At 40.4% G+C, this 21,895-nt stretch overlaps 2 protein-coding genes across 3 annotated transcripts; both read right to left on the bottom strand.

The window, feature by feature from the left end:
- Positions 1-97: 97 nt before the first annotated feature.
- On the bottom strand, positions 98-7,149 carry LOC133476298 (nucleoredoxin-like protein 1). 2 transcript variants are annotated; one of them, XM_061769488.1, is made up of 5 exons: positions 7,011-7,149; positions 3,533-3,764; positions 2,007-2,282; positions 1,830-1,919; positions 98-556 (listed from the first exon to the last, which is right to left on the bottom strand). In XM_061769488.1, the coding sequence occupies exons 3-5, from the start codon at positions 2,240-2,242 to the stop codon at positions 214-216; spliced, it is 669 nt and encodes a 222-aa protein (XP_061625472.1). In that variant the 5' UTR covers positions 2,243-2,282; positions 3,533-3,764; positions 7,011-7,149; the 3' UTR covers positions 98-213. The 2 variants fall into 2 exon arrangements, with proteins under 2 accessions (XP_061625472.1, XP_061625471.1); XM_061769487.1 differs by having other exon boundaries at positions 1,830-2,282.
- LOC133476296 (procollagen galactosyltransferase 1-like) lies at positions 5,129-21,339 on the bottom strand. Its single transcript, XM_061769481.1, has 12 exons — positions 20,668-21,339; positions 14,435-14,545; positions 14,198-14,315; positions 13,467-13,601; positions 11,653-11,857; positions 11,442-11,561; positions 10,874-10,950; positions 10,676-10,782; positions 9,600-9,732; positions 8,755-8,882; positions 8,311-8,517; positions 5,129-7,453 (listed from the first exon to the last, which is right to left on the bottom strand). The coding sequence occupies exons 1-12, from the start codon at positions 20,883-20,885 to the stop codon at positions 7,183-7,185; spliced, it is 1,830 nt and encodes a 609-aa protein (XP_061625465.1). The 5' UTR covers positions 20,886-21,339; the 3' UTR covers positions 5,129-7,182.
- Between the last annotated feature and the right edge of the window lie 556 nt (positions 21,340-21,895).

Genomic DNA, 21,895 nt, shown 5'->3' with positions numbered 1-21,895 from the left:
TAAAGCAGCTCCAGGGGCGGCTTCTGATATTGGCGATATGGGCAGCTGCCCAGGGCGGCATTCTGTAGGGGGCGGCACTCGATATTTCTCAGTAATCATATGAATTAGTATTGTTTTTTAGGACTTTTAGGAATGAAAACAACAAAGCCGGATAAGCTTTGCCTTTTCAAGAAATAATTTGTACTCCTTTTTGGTCCTTCCTTTTGTGTTAATTTACAGTCCTCCTCTCTCTTTGTATCCCACGCTTCCACTTTCTTCATTGTCAGCTCTCCCTCTACCCCACAACCGCCACCATCTTTTTTTCCTCTTGTCGTCCTCTGTCTTGTATTTGAGCCTCCTCACAGGGTCTGTGGCGCTTCGCATATTCAGGTTGTCGAACTCCTCGTTTAGCATGAAGCTTCTTTCAATCAGCTCTGACGATTCCTGCCAGTTGAGGAAACACTCGGAACCCAATCGATAAATGTCCTGCACAGCGTTCGGAGACAGGACAGAGCCATCTGGACGAAGGACCACCACGGTGGGGACATCTTTCACCTTGAACTTGGCCTGAAGTTCCCTAAACATACGTGTATTTTTAGTATCACAAAAGAAATTTTGTGTTCAATCACTCCCCGTCCACTTCTAAGTCTCGTCTCTGGTGAGTTTGACATTTTGTTGTGCTGTTTGAATGTATTTTGAGTATATATATTTCCCTGCATAGTCCACTCAATGTAATCCACAATACATCATGGAAAGTAGTGAACAGCCAATTTATGACAGAAGGTAAACTAGCTGAAGTTGATCCGGCGCCTTGAATTATGCAACAGCAATGACGTAATTAACGGCATGCCCAAGTAGTGTTGGAAAACTATTTTTCATTTGACTGATAAGGGAATTATAAAGTCCACTATATAAAAATCATCATCATCATCAGGCAGTGTTGGGGAGAAAGTAATTACATGGAACTAGATTATGTAATTTAATGACAATATTTATGCAATTGTAATCCATTCTATTATTGGGAGTGTAAAATGTGTAACTAAATTTCCATGATTACAATTTTAGTTATATTTGAAAAATAGCCCAAAAAGCTCAGATTTTGTTCCCATATCACTTCGTCCTTCTAAAGCCAATGCTTGTGATTGGCTTTCTTTGGTCATGTGGCATTCTGCAGTAGTGTCAAACATGATGACTTTGAAGTGCCACCTTGTGGTGAATTCTACTAGTTTGTCTGAAATTTTGAATAAGTTAGACACATAGTGACACTTTTGAACACTTAAAATAACATTGACTTTTGAACAGTTGCATCTTTTCACACTTACCTATTTATGAAACATTCACTTATCTGGGTTGTCATACAGTATGAAGCACTATCATCTAAATTGTGCGCATTTGTCATTAGGTCAACATGGTGTCATCTTTTCCACATGCTGTACACATACTCTATAACGCAATAAAAAAATGTTTTTTTGTGTATACATTTTATCGTGCTTTGTTATCAGTTTATTACTTGTGTAAAAAAAACAAATGTGTGGTTAATTCCAAAATAATGATCTATGTTTTGAATTCACTTTTTTAGAGGAAACATCCAAGGATGCTGTTGATGCATTAATTCCAAAATTAAGAAAACTAATCAAAATGTAATCAAATGTGATTAGTTATATTACTTTCAGAAAGAAATCAAAATACACTACTATTACATTTTCAATAGGGTAACTTGTAATTGTAACAACTTCAATTTCAAAGTAATGTTCCCAACACTGGTGATAACAGAGCAGGGAAAGAGTAAATGATTCTGAACACTGCCAAAGACATATGCAAATTAAACATAGTGCCCCCACCCTGCTTACTTCCTGTATGGGTCCTCAAAGGCCAAAAACAGAACCTTTTTGTGCATCTCTTTGAGAAATCTTCCCTGCTGTTCCTCTGATTGGTCCAAGCTGCGGAGAGATGGAAATGAACAAGTGAATGCACATGATCTCATCTTGCGCGGTGTCATAAAAACAAGCCAAGTGGCTGGTTGAGACCTGATGTAAATGAGCGCCAGCAGTCTGGGATATTCAATGTAAGCTGGATCTTTCAGTCGCTTAAAAAAGTCATTGAGAACAGGCACAAACTCCTTGCACTTGCCGCACTCTGCGGATGCAAAGAGCAGCAGGAGGATGCGGTTTTCCAGAATTCCAACAATTTCTCGCTCGGTGTTGAGCTCATCCTGGTCCCAGTTGTTCTCCACCAGAACTCGGTTGACGAAAAAGTCCACCATGATGGAACACGAGTGATGGAATGATAGATCCAAGCTCCCTCTGTGGAGAGACCAACTTTGTTACAATTGCAGTGTATTGCCTGCTGTAATATTGGCTGTTATCATGGGGAAATCCAAACTCAGATACATACAGTACATGTAATGTTATATAATATTACTATTTCATATTTGAGTCCAGGACCCGGCCGGATTCACATGATACCATCAACCCAACAACATGCACATACTGCAGACTCACTGATGCTCAGTGACAATCAATACACAAACTGCTCTCTTATACAGTAAAGGTTTTTATCCTTGCTTTATACATTGGTTACTAATTAATTTGCTAGGCCTTTTATAGAGCATTAATGAACTGCAACTACTCACTACACAAGAACATAAACTAAATGTTCACCATATAGTGAGCCGCATTGATTTTTCTATTACAAAAACTGTAGTTGTCAATAGCAGTTTGAAATTGCTGAATTGTGAGCAAGGGCTTTGTGACTGCTTATTACTCATTCGGGGTGTTTCTAACATCAATCGTATACAGTAAGTATTTAATAAGCAATTATAGATTATTGTCAATGCACATTGCAGTGGTGTAGAAATGCACAGAATTATAGTGGGTGAGTAACATTTTGCCCTCTCATGTTGCTTACATGAGACACCACATCCTCAGAAAAATTGCAGGTACAATCAAATAATGACCCCTTGAATATCCCAGTTTGTGTGAAAAAAAATAAAATAATAATCAAATGCGATGTTATTTAATGTTGGAGTTAACAACATATATACAGGCAGCCTTTTGGAACCGAAATGATGGTGTCAATCGATGAAACACCGCACAAGAAATACTTCTCTGATGTAGAAATAAAGTTGAGGCCGACATCTCCGAAATGTGCTTTATCTTTGTTGGCCAGCCTGTATTGAAGTGTCGCAGGAGTCACTGCTGGCCGTGAATTGACATTGATAACCTCACAAATTAGATGTGGCTCTCTGGCTTTCAGTGGATCTATTTGGCACTACAATTCCACACTGCAACATCCGACGCTGATTGAGCAGAAATATGTCGGAAGCTGGACATTGCCTGGAAAAGGGGATTTACTGTAAAACTCGAGAGGTCAAAGCTTAAATCCTACATTTGGAAAAGTAATTTTGCAGTCATACGGTTCACTTTTTGAAGTTCTTTGATCCTGGCCTAAAATACTAGCGCCACTGCCTTGTTTAGTTAATAGCTCATTTAATAGGCAATCAATCTTTGTACGTGTGGTGGCAGCTGAATACAGCACAAGTAATTTACCTCACCTTGAAACTCCTCGTCTCAAACGTATCCCAGCTTTCTCCTCCGAGCCTTTGTATTCATCTTTGATTTGTTGACTCTCCTCCTCCACCCTGTTCCCTTTCACTTCAGTTCATTATTATTTTCCCTTTCAGAGACACCTTCACTGCCTCGTCTCTTCACTTTGTGCTTTGAAGTCAAGCGACGGCAGGATTTACAGATGGAGATTACGAGTGTGTTACAGTGGGTGTGTCCATGCTGTAATTTAGCAGAGCAGAGGTCATTGTGTAGGCCCTGAAAACTCCGGCTCAGGAGCGGCAATCTTATTACTTCAAGAGGTCGTCCTACTTGTCCTACATGCTCCTTCTCCTGTCCTTGTCCTGTTCTATCTTGTCCTGTCCTTCCCTCACAGGGTGTAGCACTACAGCCCCATGCAACACTCAGATCTATTGTTTCATTGTTGTAGATATGTAATGAATTACTTTTGTCATCCTGTTTGCAATTAGTGCTTTGTCTTTTGTCTTCGTTTCTCTCTCGCCTCTAGAAACTTTGTTCTGTTCGACTGATCGATTCTGTCAATAAACATCAAATACTAAGAAACCACAGCGGAAGCTTAAAAACTCCACTGTGACACAGTTTCGGCATAAAAGCGATAGATCCTCCATTCTGCTTGACCGAACAGGACAAAAAAAAAAAAAGAGAGAGAGAAGGGAAGACAACAAGGATGAAGGAAAGGGGATGTACTGGATGCCATGGTGAGGACAAGATAAAAGCCAAAACAGACATTTTAGCACGAAATGAGACAATCTCCTCTCATGGGCACACTGTGCTACCTGGCCTCTCACTAATTACCGATGTCAGTCATTTATCCCTCCAAGCAGAACTATGATTCTTTTCGCAACCCGTTATCAAGATGTTGTGACAGCCACGACGCGAAGAGTCGCGGAAATGAACTGAGTAAGTCGATAGTTTGATTGGAGCTCACTTCTATTACACCTCAGCGAGTGCCACAGCGGAAAAGCGACTATTGATCTGTGGAGCCTTTTGCTGAAAAATAACCTGAGTTAATCTCAGGGAAAGGGGTGAGTTAAATATAGAGGTGAGGAGAGAGATATCTAATAGGATTAGTCTGGCTCACACCTCTGCAGCGGCACATGGATGAGTAAACACATACAGTGAACACAAATGTTCCCCTTGGTTGCGGACTGCAGCCGTTTTGTTCAGTGACAAAGTCAAATATCATGAAAGTGTACAGGAGCTTGCAGTCATACATCACAAGTGAGGAGTGACTATAGGAGACTCTCATTGGAAGTACAGTGAAGGATGAGACGTAACGGAGGCTGACTGCTGCATGCAGTCACCTGTGTGCTGGCAGCCATGCACCAGCAGGCACTAATTAAAAGAGATTCCTCTACTGGGTGCAGCTCATATTGACATCATCACAACTGAGGCGCTTTGATGGAGTGGCTCTCCATCTAAGCACGGCTGCCTTTCACAGCAGCGAAACCATAGTATATCAAATGTTCTTGCATGGAAAATAAAGTCAACTGATATATTATTTTTGATTTGCAAACAACATGCACCAATTGAGCTTCCGTAAAACGATGGTGAGGAAATAAAAGTACAGTTGTGTTGTGATATTTAATAGAAAATGACACACATACATTAACTAGTGACAAATTCATTTTGTAATGTTAGAAATGGATAATAAATAAAACACAAATAGTTGGTGCCAAGAGCAATAGAATTAGTGCACCCACCTACGCTGTCAAAACAAGCCCCAGGTGTCAATACTGTAGATCAATGCATTTTGTTCTGGTACATTAGAGGCTAACGTTACAGTCATTGGTCTTTGAACTTGTCACAGCAGAGGAAAACAAGGCAACTGGTAGTGATGGAGGAAACAAGTGGGACAAACTTGCATACGTTGACATCACACAGAAGACATCGCCCAGTCGAGTCACAAATTGAAACCCAAAGCATACTATCGATTAATAGTATTACGTTATCATTTACCATTTCAATGTATTTTTCAATCGATTACAAAAAAAAAAACGAATACTCCTTATATTCAGTATTTGAAAGAGCTGGTTGATGTAGTAGCTAAGTGATTACGACATCTTTCAGCCTAGTCACTTCTGGACCGAGGGGGCGCAATAAATACAACAAAAGCTGCTACGTAACCCTTGTAACATTCATTCTTTCCATATTCAAATGGCAATTAAAAATGTAAGAAAATTATAAAATGACTGATTTGTTCATTATTTGTTTTTAATCTAAGGTAACACAAAAAAAACAGATTTTCCATTTTTCAATTTTAGGCTATGATCGAAAATATGCAATGGAATGGTACTGAATTAGATTTTAATATTTATTTAGCCGTGTTTACATGACCCAAAAGTTTGATACTGAGCATTAATAAAGCTACGTTGGCTTATTAGCCGCCACAATCAGTCCGGACCATGACTATGATCCATTAAATGACATGTCAGCTATATTATATAAAACAAATGTGTTTGAATTATTTATGTAATCGGTTTCATGTATTGCATCTGAAATGGAGGTATTCTCCTCTGTTGTTAGTTCAAGTAAGTCAGTAAATATAGCTGTCTGTCTATCTATCTATCTACTCTGTCTAATATTTTGACTATGACTGTAACAGACACAAGCAAGAGGCTCGTAGCGGAGGTGGGTGATATGTGTGAAAACTTATCAAGGGAAATTACAGCCACAAATCTGAGAGTCCGCTTGTGAAGTTTGCAATTTAGCAGCAAGGAATGGAAATCATGCAAATAAGTATTTGAATTTGTTATATTAAAAAAATAATAACAATAATGAACAGAAGGCTATTTAAGTTAAAACATTTTTTTTAAATTAAAAGGCCATACCACAGCATGAATGAATAATGAATGGTTTTACGTACATTGTGATGCATCTACTCCAGAAGCAGTATTATTCAATTGTATTTATTGCACTTCAAATTGTGTTGACTGTTGTACAGTACCTGTATTTGATTTGTGCAGTTGTTCATCTGTTAGTTAATAAAAAAAATGTAAGGCACAGTGGTCGTCTGATTAGCACACCTGCCTCACAGTTCTGAGGACTGGGTTCAAATCCCGGCCTCGCCTGTTCCCCCCGTGCCTGTGTGGTTTCTCCCACATCCCAAAAACATGCAAGGTAGGTTAATTGAAGACTAAATTGAATGTGAGTGCGAATGGTTGTTTGTTTCTATTTGCCCTGCGATTTGCTGGCGACCAGTTCAGTTCAGGGTCCTCTCGCCCGGAGTCAGCTGGGATGGGCTCCAACGCGTCTGTGAGCCTAGTGAGGATAAGCAGTACGGAGGATGGATGGATGCAGACTAAAACTGAAATGTGAAAAATCTGTTAGATTAAAGAAACAAATAAAATAATCAGTCCTACTTTTCAAGCTTTGACTTTTGATTGCAAATTGAAAATGGAAAGAACGAATGACACCCGAATGATGACTCTTCAAGAGTTATTTTACCTTTATATCGAACCTCCTCCTTTAAGAGAAAAATCAAGTGATGGTAGAAGCCTCACTGGACCTGTGTCTATCTTTCGAGCCTCTTTTACATTCCTCCCACTATCACAGCTTTGTTCTGTTGTACAGTATGTCAACCTGCTCAGTGTGTGCCACGGAGTGCTCTCCGAAGGCATCACAATTCATCCCGCGCACTCCAGTTCTCCAGCTCAGACTGTAGTACATCAGAGTTCTGTGCCTCGAGGCTTAGCTCCACCTGCTCCTGAGTTTTCCTGGACTTGGCTCGGTCCCAGTCAGTTTTGCTTGTCTCATTGTTCCAGACTACTGAGGTCTCCGTGTCACTGATGTAGCCTGCATCTCCTGTGTAGTGGGTCGGATACACCAGAAGCGGTTCTGCGGAGAACGCACGCAGTTTCCGATCCTCAAAGTGCTCCATGTAGTCTAAACTGAAGAGGGAAAGGATGGCAAAAAAAAGTAGATTTACTAGGTTGCCAAGGGACACACCTATAAAAATAGGAGGAGATACTGGCAAAAAAAGAGCACACCTGTGTGAAGATTTGACCATTTGGGGCAACACAATGAGTGCATTGCAACGATCTAGGTCTCGGATGTTATAACAGGATTCACTTCTAAGTGGAATTGTGAAGTTTTTAAAGAGATAGCATTTATGGGGGGAAAAACACTAACTTAATACATTTTGTCACCATATTGAAGAAGATTAGGCTTAATTGATACAAAAGAATAGACAATTCGAAGCACTCTAAAGCCCTTTATCCGTAACTCAAGTCATTTTAAAAACCTTGAAAACACAACAGTAAAATTCCAACATTTATGCAGAACCCAGTAAAGAACTAGAAATTAACATCCATCCCGATGGAGAATTTCTTCAACAAAAAGTAGTAAAAGCCCACATAACTCTACAATGAGTTGCAAAATGATCCAATGAGATCTGCCAGTAATTTAATCATCTCAACTGTTAAATGGGACTTTCCGTATTACATTGAAATGAAGTCTCTGGATCAGATCTGGGGAAAACCATTTCAGCTGGTCTCTTTGGAAAATTAAACCATTTTATTGACATTATCAAACAGCATAGTTTTTAAAAAATAAATACATAAATGGGACAATCCAGAACAATATCACCCCCACCAAAAAAAAAAAAAAAAAAGGTGCATATCTCCTAATCTGTGATATAAGAGATGTTGGACACAAGCAAAACCAATTCAGGAAAAATATGAGCTTTTTGGAGGAGGTTAAAAAAAAAAAAAAAAAAAAAAACAGAAGAGAATTGATTTGTACTCACACAGGATGTTTGTCATACATGACAGGAAGGAACTCATCAACAGGAAGCATCTTTTTCAGAGGCTCAGCCTTGAGGAGCTTTTGGGCTCCTTGCAAGGACAACATGTAGCCTAAAGTCCAGTAGGAGTAGTCAGCCTCCACCAGATTGTGAACATTTGGTACTGACTTCTCTGGATGATCCACCTGCATTCGCTTCCGTCCAATATAACTGCATAAGTGAGTTAAGGGAGACAATTATATATTACAGCAGATATAAAATCATTCCTTTTACTATTTTTGTGGTGCCTATGAATGTGAAAAGACTAGGTCAGAGTGATTTGTGTCTGGTCACTGGTGTCGAGGAAACAGCAGATGACAGATGGAAGGATTTCTTTGTAGAAGGGAGAAATAATCCTCTCTATTTTTAAAACTGAGTTTTCATTGCATTGAGTGAAGCAACACTCACATGAGATCCCAGTCAAGCTTGTGTGTGGTCACCTCCTGCAGCAACGCCTGGAGACGGCGTTTAAAGAACACCTCAAAGCGCAGGTCGTCCTCAATGACCAGGGATGTGTGCAGACCGCGATCCACGATCTGCACAAACACACTTTATTATTTATATATTTATATGATTTGAATTAGGGGAGATGGCAGTATGCTACAAACAAGCACAATTATGTAAAGCATCTTTTGCAAAGGGCATTTTATGCACAAAATATATAAAGCATCTGACTAATTCTCCAGCTAACAAACACAGCGAGAAATAAAAAAATAGTTACAATTTCAGAAATTTTAAATCACTTTAACAGTAATAATAATGCATTAGACTTACATAGTGCTTTTCGAGAGACTCAAAGACGCTTTACAATTTCATGCATTATTCATTCACTCCTCAGTCACACCCAAGTGGTGGCAAGCTACTTGTGTAGCCACAGCTGCAGCATGGCTGCTAGTCTGCACCTACGGCCCCTCCTACTACCATCAAACATACAACCACTTTCATTTCTATGCAATGTGGGTTAAGTGTCTTGCCCAAGGATACAACGACGACATGCACTCGATACGAACCGGCGCCCCTCTGGTTACAGGCCGTACTCTTACCCTGAGCGCCACGCTGCCCCTTTATTCAAAAGTCAAGGATTCTTTTGATTTTTTTAATTTGGTCTATCTGATACCTGCATAAGATAACTAAATTCTTGACAATATATTGTTTAGCAGACTTAGAGGGCATTCATATTAACAAAAATACTTCACACGTGCTGAAGCAAAATGTTGTAATAACTGTTATGAATCTAGTGACAGAACCCTCACCTCCTTCCAGATGTTGTAATGAGAGAGGAAACAACCCAGTTCACCCTTGGTGAGAGGTCGACCGTGATATGGGTCTTTGTACCCCGGCAGCATATTAATCCCCATCGCCTTGATGTCACTCTTGTTCAGAGCTCTGATGAACAGACCAGGGATAAACATGGAGATTAGCGATGGGAATAACACATCGTATGGATGAGATTGTTTTACAGGGATTACAACCTCACTCTTATGAGACCAAATACAAGTCGACAACTAATCGATTAGCAAATTAATCGACATTCCTTTAGAAAAGTTGTCCAAATCCTCAAAATTTCACCTCTCACCAGTAAATATTCTCCGATTTCTGTAGGCCTCCATGAAAGCCGACTGATTATGTTTGTGTTTAATCAAAACAAGACATTTGAAAACATTTGCTTTTACTTTGGAAAACAATGATCAAAATCGTTGCCTATTTTCTGACATGTTACAGACCAGTAACTGAATTGTAATCAATTTATTTATCCTTGTGCATTTTTTTTTGCAATGTCAATTTGAAATAAGGTCCAGTTTTTTGATAAAGAGATGGAAATTAAAAAATGAATTTTTTATCCGATTCATTGAAAAATAATCGACAGATTAATCGATTATTAAAATAATCATTAGTTGTAGCCCTAATAAAATGTCTAGCTTCACAATTGGTACTCGAAGTTTTCATTTAAAATGTTTATTATTGCAGTGGTGTAGAACTGCAATGTATAATAATGAGAGACGTTAGTAATATTTTCTACATTTAGCAAGGGGCAAAATATATTGTAAGCTATCATTCTAAGTCTGATGGCACAACAATAAACCATATGGTGAATAATAGCTCCCTTATATTTTCATCTTAACTGATTATTATCTTTGCATAACTTGATAAACACTTGTATTGGATCTCATTTGTCAGCAGGTGTACATAATAAGTACACACTCTTTTCGAGCTCTTAATTCCCAATCCATGTCATGTTAATTGAATTTGCAAATGCTGGGCGACTCTTAGCCCAAATGATACAGGTGCTGGCTGCTGTGAGGAGGGAGGATGACGAGGAGAAACGTACTTGCCATCCACAGCAGCAATAACTTTACAGCTTAGCTCCATCTCGTGTAAAGTTCTTAGCATGCGCTCACGCCGGTCAGCTCGCCGCACCAGATTTATCATGAAGACCTGCGTGCAGGCAGATGCAAAATCTCACCAATGTGCTCAGGCCTGTGTGTCTTTTTGTTTATACAAGTGTGTGAGAAAGACAAGACTGTACCTCATCAAAGCCAATCTTGTTGGGCTGCTTGGGAGGAAGAGTAAGGAAGCTGGAATATTCCAGTGGAGGATTTTTCACTTTGAAAGAAGATGGCATCGGGTTACAAAGAGAATGTGTAATGGATCAGAGGCTCCCAAAATGCAGCCTTCAGCTCCAAATGCCTTGCCCAGTCACACTGAGCAAAGCAAAGGTATACTGTCTATTTTATCATTCTTCACGGCTTGTGTCTTTCCTCTATGGACGATTACATATCGTGTGGCATATAAAACATTATGACTAGAGAGCTTTGGTTACCAAAAGATTTTTTCAGTAGGATTAATACCTCAATCAAAAACATTCACTGGACGCTCTGATGAACTCCAGAGATTACAGGGTAGTTTCTGCTGTGCATAATGCATAATGTATTATTTTCTATAATTGTCCGCTAATGTTTGAAACTGGAGAAAAAGACTGACTATAGAGCTATTTTAGTAGTAAAATGAAACCTGCTTTAACTGCCCTATACAATATGTTGTGTTGCCTTTTTATATATGCACGCTCTTGTGTTACAATTTGATTTTGAACTCACCCATAATCTCAAAATGAGTGTGCAAGAAGCTCTCTGCTTCATCCAACAAAGTAGCGTGGGAACGCACGGGCACAGGAAAATATCCATAGGTTTCTTTGTTGCACACATACATCTGAACATCTGACAGCAACAGACGATGACAGTCAATGCAGAATCACACGTGTAAGATATTTATCCCCGCCAAGCCAAAAAAAAATTAAATCCCTCTCACCTGCCATGCGAGCGGAGTAGGCAAAGACGATGACATCATCAAAGGCCCAGCTGTACTCCGGGTGTGGTGGGTAAAAAGCCAACTGATGAGAGGCTTCCTTCCGTAAGTCCACCAAGTACGTTGAGTGGACCATCGGCACGGCAAAGCACCCGAGACGCTCATGCTTCCTGATTGGAATGTAGGCTGGCGTTCGCTTGTAGTAGCCCTGCCAAGATGGTCACACACATTGGGCCTCATTCATTAACCATGCCCAAAAAAGTTTGTCTGTTTCTAATAGCACATTTGCTTACACAATGTTATATTCGGTTAATGGCTGAGAGGCAGATGTACTAACTATATAGAGGAAAGTACTCGATCAGAATTATAATTAATACATCTTCGTAGATGGTCACCATCATTTATTTTGCTGCAGCTGAACATCTGTTTCGGAACTATTGAGGAGATTCCTGTATTTGGAATTCAGACGCATGCCCAGTGTCCCGACTCCTATTATTTCTCGGGTGCATAACTTGCATACTATGTGCAGCTGGGCCATAAATCTCACATGCATACAATACAAGAAAGTATCGTGTGCAATCACCTTACAAGGAACAGTATATAAGTACAGTATTTGCATGCATTGTATGATACACTCTGATTCACATGGACAATTAAATCAGACCCCGTACAAGAGCTGTACCTGAAAGCATGCCTTTACAAACATTTTAATGCTCAGTTGTCATCATCTCAGAATGAAGGCAGGAAGTTTCATGGCATTTCCATTGTCCTCCACAAACAGTACCGCTTGAACCACCAACACACCCCTGTTCAAATGCCAGGTTTTTATGATATATAAATAAAATGAAACCAAAATAAGTCATTTGAAAACGTTTTCCACCATTAACGAGACCTATAAACTGTACAACACAATTGATTTTGTTTAAATCCTTTCAAGAGAGGAAGTAAAAAGAAACAACTGAGATAATGTGGTTGCACAATGTGCACACGCTCTTTTCACTGGGATGTGCGTGTTCCGCATTAACCAATCGCATTCAAACTCATGTTAAATGGGAGTCAGCACACACCTGCCACCATTTAAAGTGCCTCTGATTAACCCCAAATAAGTTTCAGCTGTTTTTTTAGTAGGCTTTTCGTGACTTATTTTTTTCCCCCTCTTTCTTTCTACCTAAAGCCTGAAGTTTTTGTGCTAACACTGACTTCCATTTCCAACTGCTCATAATTCCTTCCACCATTTTTTTAAGACTACAGTTCCGGCTGAACAATAACAGCCCCAAAGCATAATGCAGCCACCACCATGCTTCACTCTCGTTATGGTGGTTGTTTTTTTGGTGATGTGCAGTGTTGGGTTTGCATACATAGCATATGGAATTATGGCCAAAATGTTAAACATAACAACATATTCTAAACACGTGGGAAAATATGTTGTTCTGTCTAATTTTTTTAATATCACAAACAGCTGGTATTTCAACAGGGGTGCGTGGACCTTTTATGTCCACTGTATATACTCGGGTTAATGCTGAATTTACATTGACACAGTGTATATGTGACATTATTACTGTGTCGATAATCAGATAAGCAAAATGACTGCCAAAGATAGACACCTAAATGGTATGTAACTTTCATAATTATTATTATTTAATATGTAATATAATAATTTATTTAAACAGCATTTCGATGTACCAAGTGAATATTAGTGAAACAATATATTTTACAGAGCTAGGCTAATCTTTCAAATTTGAAGGACATGTAAAGTGGCTCTAACATACAGTACGTGTACACAGTGTAAATGACTCATAAACGACCATCGACATTACCTGTGAAGTCATGCCGCACCAGAAGTTGGAGTATGCGGCTCTGGACTCCAACATTGGAGCAACAATGGTCTTATTTTCGCTCATCAGTTTCCACAATACATCTGGGTTGATGAGCAGGTTGTCGCAGTCGGCCACCTGTAGACAAAGAAAAGAGTATGATTCTGCAGTTGAACACCATGCCTTATTGAAAAGACTACTGTTCTGCTCTTGGATCTGCTGTGGGTTCTTTTACAACAAATATACTGGCTGAAAATGTGTCTGGCTGGGAAACATATCAAATATGCAAGGAGCTCTCCCTGATTAAAAAAAATAAAAAATAATAATAAAAAAAGAAAATTTACATTTCGATACATGTAACCATAGCAACAGGATGTACGCTTTATCATCCACTGCTGAACATCTCTGTTACCTCCACCTCCTCCATTTAAATGTCCAAAGCCAAAGTGAGTGAATAAAATACGTCTTAACATTGTGGCTCATGTTTCACTAGGACATACTGTGGGTGTCTGGGCATTACAATTGATTTTGCAATTAAAACAAAGAAAGACATCAGTACCTCTACATTAAAATTTAAACTGCTTCAGTTAGACTGAGTATTTTTCACACAGTTTCATATCATCACTTAATTTAAATTCCCTCGTGGTATTAATGTCTGACCATCCATTTATCCATCATGCGGAGTGCAAAACAAAAGCAGCTCTATGCAGGATGTTAACTGATTGACAACATACCAGGAGGTAGTCAGCCCAGATCTCACGGGCTGTGTCCAGTGCCCCCTGACGAAGTTTCATTACGTGTTCATAACGAAGATTATTCCAGTGTTTGGGCCCCACCTCATCCTCAAAGGCACTAAGGTGAGCACAGATAACACTGGTGTTAGGAACTCAAACACAGTGTCCGTCTGTCTGTCTGTCTGTCACTCAAGGTCGGTCGGTCGGTCTGTCTGTTTGTCACTCACTCGAAATTACCTGGATCCATCATCAGGTCTCCACTCCACATAGTGATAGTCATTCTGCACCTTGATGAGCCACTCTCGAAGCAGGGCGGTGGTGTTATCTATGTTGTGGTCTGTCGCCACCCTGTGGCATGATGAGAGACATTGAAACATTTTCAGTGAAGTGTGAACGTAACACCAGGCACTTCATAGAGATGCAATGATTAAATATATTGGAACAGCAGAGGTGCTGATGCCTAATTATAATGTCTCCTTATAAAATATGGTCTTCATAAAAAGGATTCTACGGTGATATAATTTGGCTGCACCAGTTCAATGACTGAATATGAAGCACCGTATCAATCACAGTGGTGTAATATAATCACCTCATTAGTCTGACACACTAATGCCCAGAGCGCGGGCCTATTGTTTTTTTGTCCTGCTCCATCTCCAATGACTTCAAACCTGGACACCACTGCCACCAATAGCAAGCAGTAAAAGAACAAAGCCTCTCATGTCTGTAATGCATATTAATATCTCAATGTGAACATCCGTAGTAGTTTAAGTTTGCATGTGCTGTCATCTTACAAAGGAAGAGTATACTTATATGAAATGTATTCAAATATCTGTTGCATTAGATTTTGCAGAGTGAAAATACAAGTACTTCATTAAAATGTCTGCCTTACAGATGCTTCTATAGAGTAGCCCTCATTAGGATCTGAGCTGGAGAAATGCATGGATCATTTATTTTAATTTTTACATACAATGTCACAGCTTCTTGAAAAGTATTATTTGGAAGATTTAACCAGTCGGCAACCGTGCTGCCCAAATCATTTTCAGTCTGAAATTTTTAACCAAACATTATTTCAACAGTATTATGATTCAGTGAGCGTGCACCATTCAGTTATGCATCCTTTGAAAATTTTGACTCTGCATCGGGGAGAAAGAGAAAAAAAACGGTTCCAGAAAACCAACCTCTTTTTAAGCAAAGCTTTTGACTGAAATTTTGTAATATTCACTGTCTTAAAACATTTCTACAGGAGGCATTTATTTTCACAGAATTGTAATGTGAAGATGGCACATAATTTTATATGAGTGTGCTCCTGAAACTTGGCATCGTTTGGCCTTCACAAGTGCATCAATGTCATTTAAGTGTTGTAAGTGCAGCCTCCAGTGGACAAAATTAGCAACAAAAGTTACTTTTATTGAAAAATAGCAGTGAATGTGTTCTCCATCTGCACGGGCCGGATTGCACCCCCTGACGGGCCGGTTCTGGCCCTCGGGCCATATGTTTGACACCTCTGCTGTAAACAATCTGACCAATTTACAGGCAATGTTTGATTTGTATCATAATGACTGGATGATACAGAACCCTATTTCATAGTGTTGACATCATATGATGAGTCTGTAGCTTCTTTGACGAGAGTGCAGCTATGTACGAATCAATGTGACCTGTGGCACACAGACAAAGACTTAGTGGGAGGAGGGGGGGGCGGCTTGCTTACTGTCACCGTTATCCAAACAAATCTTTGAGCATGATGGACAGAGGCAAAGAGTGACACATGGAATGTGTAGGTCTGAGAGAAAATGGATTCACTCCCAACTCCATCATGTAGCCGTTGACGGGCAGCGTGCTGCAGGCGGTTACTTTGCCATCTGTGTGTGGTGTTCTCACATTCAAGTGCTGTCTCGGCACTGCCATGCGACCACTTCACAGCACAGCCATCTGCATGTTCTCATGCTCTCTCTAATGTCTACATGCCTTTCCCTGCACTTGGAACCATCTGTACCACATAGCACACTTGCACAGTCTAATGACGGGCTGCAACAACATTTCTGTATTTTTTACAGACAAGTAGAATTATATACTTTGAGAAAAACTCTAAATGCACTTCTCTAAAATATAATGTAATGACAACATTAAGTGCTGCATGTTGGCCGAGTAGTCATTACATCCACCTCGCGGTTCTGAGGATGAAGCTTTGAATCCGGACCGGACCTTCGCGTTTGGAGTGGTCATGGCTCCCTGCGGAGTTTTTTTCCAGGTACTCCGACTTCCCCCCACATTCCAAAAACATGTATATTAAGTTGATTGAAGACTAAATTGTCCTTACATGTGAATGTGAGTGTGAATGGTTATTTGTCTAAATGTGCCATGCAATTGGCTGGCGACCAGCCCAGGGTGTACACTGCCTCTTGCCTAAAGTCAGGAATAGGCTCCTGTTCACTTGCGACCCTATAGTGAGGATAGCCAGTATAGAAGATGGATGGGTGGACGGACGGATGGATCAATTGAAGTACATTATGCATAATCCAGTCAACACAAAAGAGGATTTCTATATATTTTGTGGCCACAGATGTCTCAGGCACTTACCGCTTATAAAATAAAACATTCCTTTGTTAATGTAGCATTACATGACAGTCATACTTTATACTTGCCACACCACACAAGGTTTTTCCCCCCAAAAAATGTTTTCCAGTCTGCGAAACACTTTAGAAATATAGTAGTTTTCTTCATAAAATTGTGTCCCACCACAGTGTTTCAGTAATTGAACAGGAAGACTTTTATCAGTACATTCTGCTCTTCAAACATCAAATAATCAGCAGGTGTAATGCTGCCACGTTGAATAGAGTCTAAAACAGTCTACTTCATGAGCAATCTGTCCATGATGAACCTGTCACTCCGTGACATTGACATAAAGTTTGCTGTCCATAATACACTCAACTTCCATCCATCCATCCATCCATTTTCTGAGCCGCTTCTCCTCACTAGGGTCGCGGGCGTGCTGGAGCCTATCCCAGCTGTCATCGGGCAGGAGGCGGGGCACACCCTGAACTGGTTGCCAGCCAATCGCAGGGCACATAGAAACAAACAACCATTTCCACTCACATTCACACCTACGGGCAATTTAGAGTTGTCAATTAACCTACCATGCATGTTTTTGGGATGTGGGAGGAAACTGAAGTGCCCGGAGAAAATCCACACAGGCACGGGGAGAACATCCAAACTCCACACAGACGGGGGCGGGGATTGAACCCCGGTCCTCAGAACTGTGAGGCAGACGCTCTAACCAGTCGTACACCGTGCTGCCACACTCAACATGTAAACCAAAAATGTTTCTTTAGACAAATTTATTCTGAACATTCTGAACTACTTTTCAAATCGTAGCAGTCAGAATGCCAAAAGAAAAATTTTGAAATTAAGGTGAGTAATTTAATTTATTTATTGTCAACTTGGTGAGAGGCCCAGTTTAGTGGTGCTTTACTTAAACTAACCATCCATCCATCCATTTTCTGAGCCACTTCTCCTCACTAGGGTCGCGGGCGTGCTGGAGCCTCTCCCAGCTGTCATCGGGCAGGAGGCGGGGTACACCCTGAACTGATTGCTAGCCAATCTCAGGGCACATAGAAACAAACAACCATTCGCACTCACAGTCATGCCTACGGGCAATTTAGAGTCTCCAATTAATGGATGTTTTAGGGATGTGGGAGGAAACCGGAGTGCCCGGAGAAAACCCACGCAGGCACGGGGAGAACATGCAAACTCCACACAGGCGGGGCCGGGGATTGAACCCAGGTCCTCAGAACTGTGAGGCTGACGCTCTAACCAGTCGGCCACTGTGCCACTACTTAAACTATAAATATAAAAATGTAAGTTTTCAAGGACACAGTTTATTTTATCATGAGAGTGAGTGATCAATTGATTGAATGATATGCTTTTTGTTGGCATGTCTAATATTTAGGCCACAAAAACATTTCTTTAAAGATGATTCACAAAGCAGATATGCCTCACCATGTATCTCACTTATTAACATTTTAAGTGACACAAAAATGCCAAAATATGTTAACCACTGTACAATGTGAATGTCCCAAGTACTTGCTCTGGAATAAGTGTGACCAAAAAAAAGCCTAAGAAAATGCATAATAAAAAATTAAAAAAGATGTTCCAGTTTGATACTGTATTATGCGACATTAGAAACAACTTTGTTATTACAATCTTAGGGGAACAAGTGTATCTAAAAACTCTAAAACAAGAACAAATATAAAAGAGAGATGTCTCTCCATTTGAGTTAACATGTGGAACGACGAGGAGAATGAATTGAAAACATGCAGCGCCCTTACTTTGTTTAAAACAAGAGTAATTTAAAAAAATATATACAAATCAATTACTGTATAAACAAAACTTTGATATCGATGAAGCTTGGCTATGTTAGCTTGACTGTAGTGATTCCCTTCGTGTACCCGTATATTGTATAAAAATAGCTTCCTATTCCATTATTATTATTATCAAAGTCAAATCTGTTCTTAGGTTTTAAGGGTACGACCCGATAAGTTTTTTACGTCTTCCTACTCCTACTGAACATTTACATTGGTATTGAAGGGTAAAATCTACTGCTCGCCTTCTATTTTTTTGTCTTTGTTTTGATCTTTTTTGTTTTTCTTCTCTTATTTAATACGTTTTTTTTTTATTCCCAAAATGTTGGCGGAATTCATAATTTGTACTACTTTAAGGACATTAAAACTTGTAGGTTGCACTGTACTAATCTTTAGAAAGGCATACGTAACCTTGCATTGCATTCAAAATGAAGTTCCCCACATGTGTATGCAGCACTATTTAAATATTAGGAACAAAACCAGAGCTAAACACTGGGAGAGACCTGAGATACGTGAGAACGTAAGCTTTATGGAAGGTTATTCACTATCCTGCAAGTCCACGCAGCACACGCTTACACCATAAGAACCGACATGTATGGGTTTATATGAGGCTGCTTGGCAGGGTACTTCATCTTCACGTGTCAGGTTGACAGCTGCAGGTATCGACAGGTGGCCAGGGCCACTGAGTTTATCTTTTGAGACTTTTAGGAAGCTCTTTAATGGAGAACGCAGAAAAAGGGCTGTGTCAGGTTGCCACCTGGGTATACTAATCCTAAATGTCTGGCCAGAATCCAGGGAAACAGATGAATGCATGCTGGTTTACTACATTCAACATTCAAAGGAGACCGAGCTCCCACTTGATTGAACAATATATTTACTTTTGTCTAAATGTAGCTCAAAAGCATGAAATTATTCGAACCACATTCAAGCCTCCTTGATGCTGCTGACACATCGTTGCGTTGCTAAACCACTTGGGTGCCAGAATATAAACTAACCTGTCGAATATGAATGCAAATGAAAAGATTAGATTCATCTCCAAGAAGCAGGTCTACTTTGACATGATCAAAACGAGAGGAATTGAGCTGCAGAGATAATAAAGATCTGAAAGGCTTGAACTGGATAAAAGCAGGAGAAAGATAGTGGGATAAGTAGTGGGAAATAACTAAATTCTAAAGGAAGTACCTGTACTAGCAGTATTAATTTTTCTGATGACATTTTACATTTACTCCCTACATCTGAAAACAGATAAACCTACCTGTTCAAGAAAAGGCTCATTACTTTTTTCAAACTCCACAGGTGATATCACGACGTTAAAAAAAAAAAAAAAAAAAAGATAAATAGAATGAATTAAAGTTAACGTGGGTAGAATATTGATTGATTGTGATCTTAGGGTTTTATTAGACTGAAGAAGAAAAAAACAGGGAGCCGGAGAAGATAATTGTAGATAATTGAGAGATAAAATCCATTTTTAATCTGGTTTTAGAGTCTACGCCTTTTTTTCCACAAACAGGAGTGAAATCAATACTACATTTAACCAGGGTCTCTTTTTGTTTGTTTGTTTGTTTGTTTTACATAAGTACCTTTTATTTCGATTTGAGTAGAGATCGTGAGAACCTTCGCCTGCTCTGTCTGGGATACAAGGAAATTAACCTTCTGCAGCTTTTGTGCCAGGATTGTGGAATATAGCGTGAGGCGGTGTTTCCAGTCGAGTCTAAAGATGTGGCAGGAAAAGAGGGGGAGGGACAGAGGAGGGAGAGTAAGGGGGGACGAGAGAAGATCCCAAACTGAATGGAACTTTTCATAGACACGACTCGACTAGCGCAACGGGCCCAGAGTTCTCCTTTGACGAGCATCACTCCCAGATGATTCTCGCAGACATGAATGAGTTCAAGCCTCCCTCCCCAAACGATCTAAACACAACATATGGATAAATAAATTGCCAGGGTTAGATATACTGGGACGAATGGGACTAACATAAGGACGTCTGCTCCTAAAACAGACGTTTCTGTCACACCTGCTTTGACACTTTTCATCAAACTGAACTAGCAAGACATCTGTTCTTCTGTGCAAATGCTATATTAGTGACTTTGCAGCAGCGGCGGCAGTACTCACCACAGAGCAATGCGGTCCTTCGGGTAGCGGAGGCGCTCCAAGGCTCCGAGGAAGAGCGGCAGAGAGTGCGCCGAGTTGCGGCAGACGAGCGCCACAACCACCCGCGGGGCGAGGAGAGGGGACTCGGGGCTCCAGCGCTCTTCGGGGAAGTAGCCCCGGCCCCGGCCCGAAAAGTGGACGAACAGCAGGGCGGATAGCAGCGAGGCGACGCGGGGCATGGCAGGGAGAGGCGCAGTTTGCCGACGACGAGGACACGGACGGACGAGAGGTAAGACACCGATACAACGGGTCCTGCTGACTGTTGCGTTATGCCGATAGTGGCGACATGGCGGAGGAGGTGGCGGAGTTAAAGGGGAAGGTCCGGCCCGGTCCCAGGGAAGCTTCGCCTTCCGAACAATGGGTCGTCGTGCTTTGGTTAACACGATGAAACCCACAGCGCACTTCCACAGTTATATTAATAGGAACATTTTGTCAACTATTATTTCCGTCCGTGCCATAGATGGCCATTGCTCCTCCCGGTCTGTCCCGCTTGTGTGCGCGCGCGCGCCCTCGTCTCCTCCCCTTTAAGAATACTGGCGCTCGACTGGCTGTCATACGGGAAGTCGAGGAGCATCCACACAGGCGGCTTGTTACTTTTCTTCGCATTTACGAATGGACCCCGGGGATTACTGCTAACTGCAGAATCTTACCAGCCCACTCACACACTGCGCTAGAAGTACAGATAGGCAAAACAATCTGGAAAAAGTTGTATTGATTCAACTCATGTTGTTAAGTAAACAAAAGTAAAGACTCTGAAATCTACTTTAGTGCAACAGTAAAATAAGAATAATAATCCACTGTCAATTATATGCAATACCTGTCTTGATCTCTTGGCACAACAACAACAAAAAACCTACCAGCACACAAAAAAAGTTTCCATCTTATACTAACTTACTGTGGTGCTCATACTGAGAAAAAGGAAAAAAAATCATATTACCTGTCGCATGTTTTTTTTTTTTAAGATCTAGCTAGCATTGGTACGACTTTTATGTTGTCGAAATAATATGTCCCCATAGCTTTGCTAAAGCTGTGAACTGAGTAACAAAAATGCTAAATAAGCTCATGAAGAAAACTGAAAAATACACCTTACTTGTGTTTTTTTGTTTTTTTTTCAAATTAGACAGGCAATTTTGAACAGCAGAAGATGGTGGTTTTTAGGCTGGCACAAGACATCACATTCACCACCACG

This window comes from Phyllopteryx taeniolatus, chromosome 4, assembly GCF_024500385.1.
Source record: "Phyllopteryx taeniolatus isolate TA_2022b chromosome 4, UOR_Ptae_1.2, whole genome shotgun sequence".
Lineage (NCBI taxonomy): Eukaryota > Metazoa > Chordata > Actinopteri > Syngnathiformes > Syngnathidae > Phyllopteryx > Phyllopteryx taeniolatus.
This window is presented reverse-complemented; position numbering and strand designations above follow the sequence as displayed.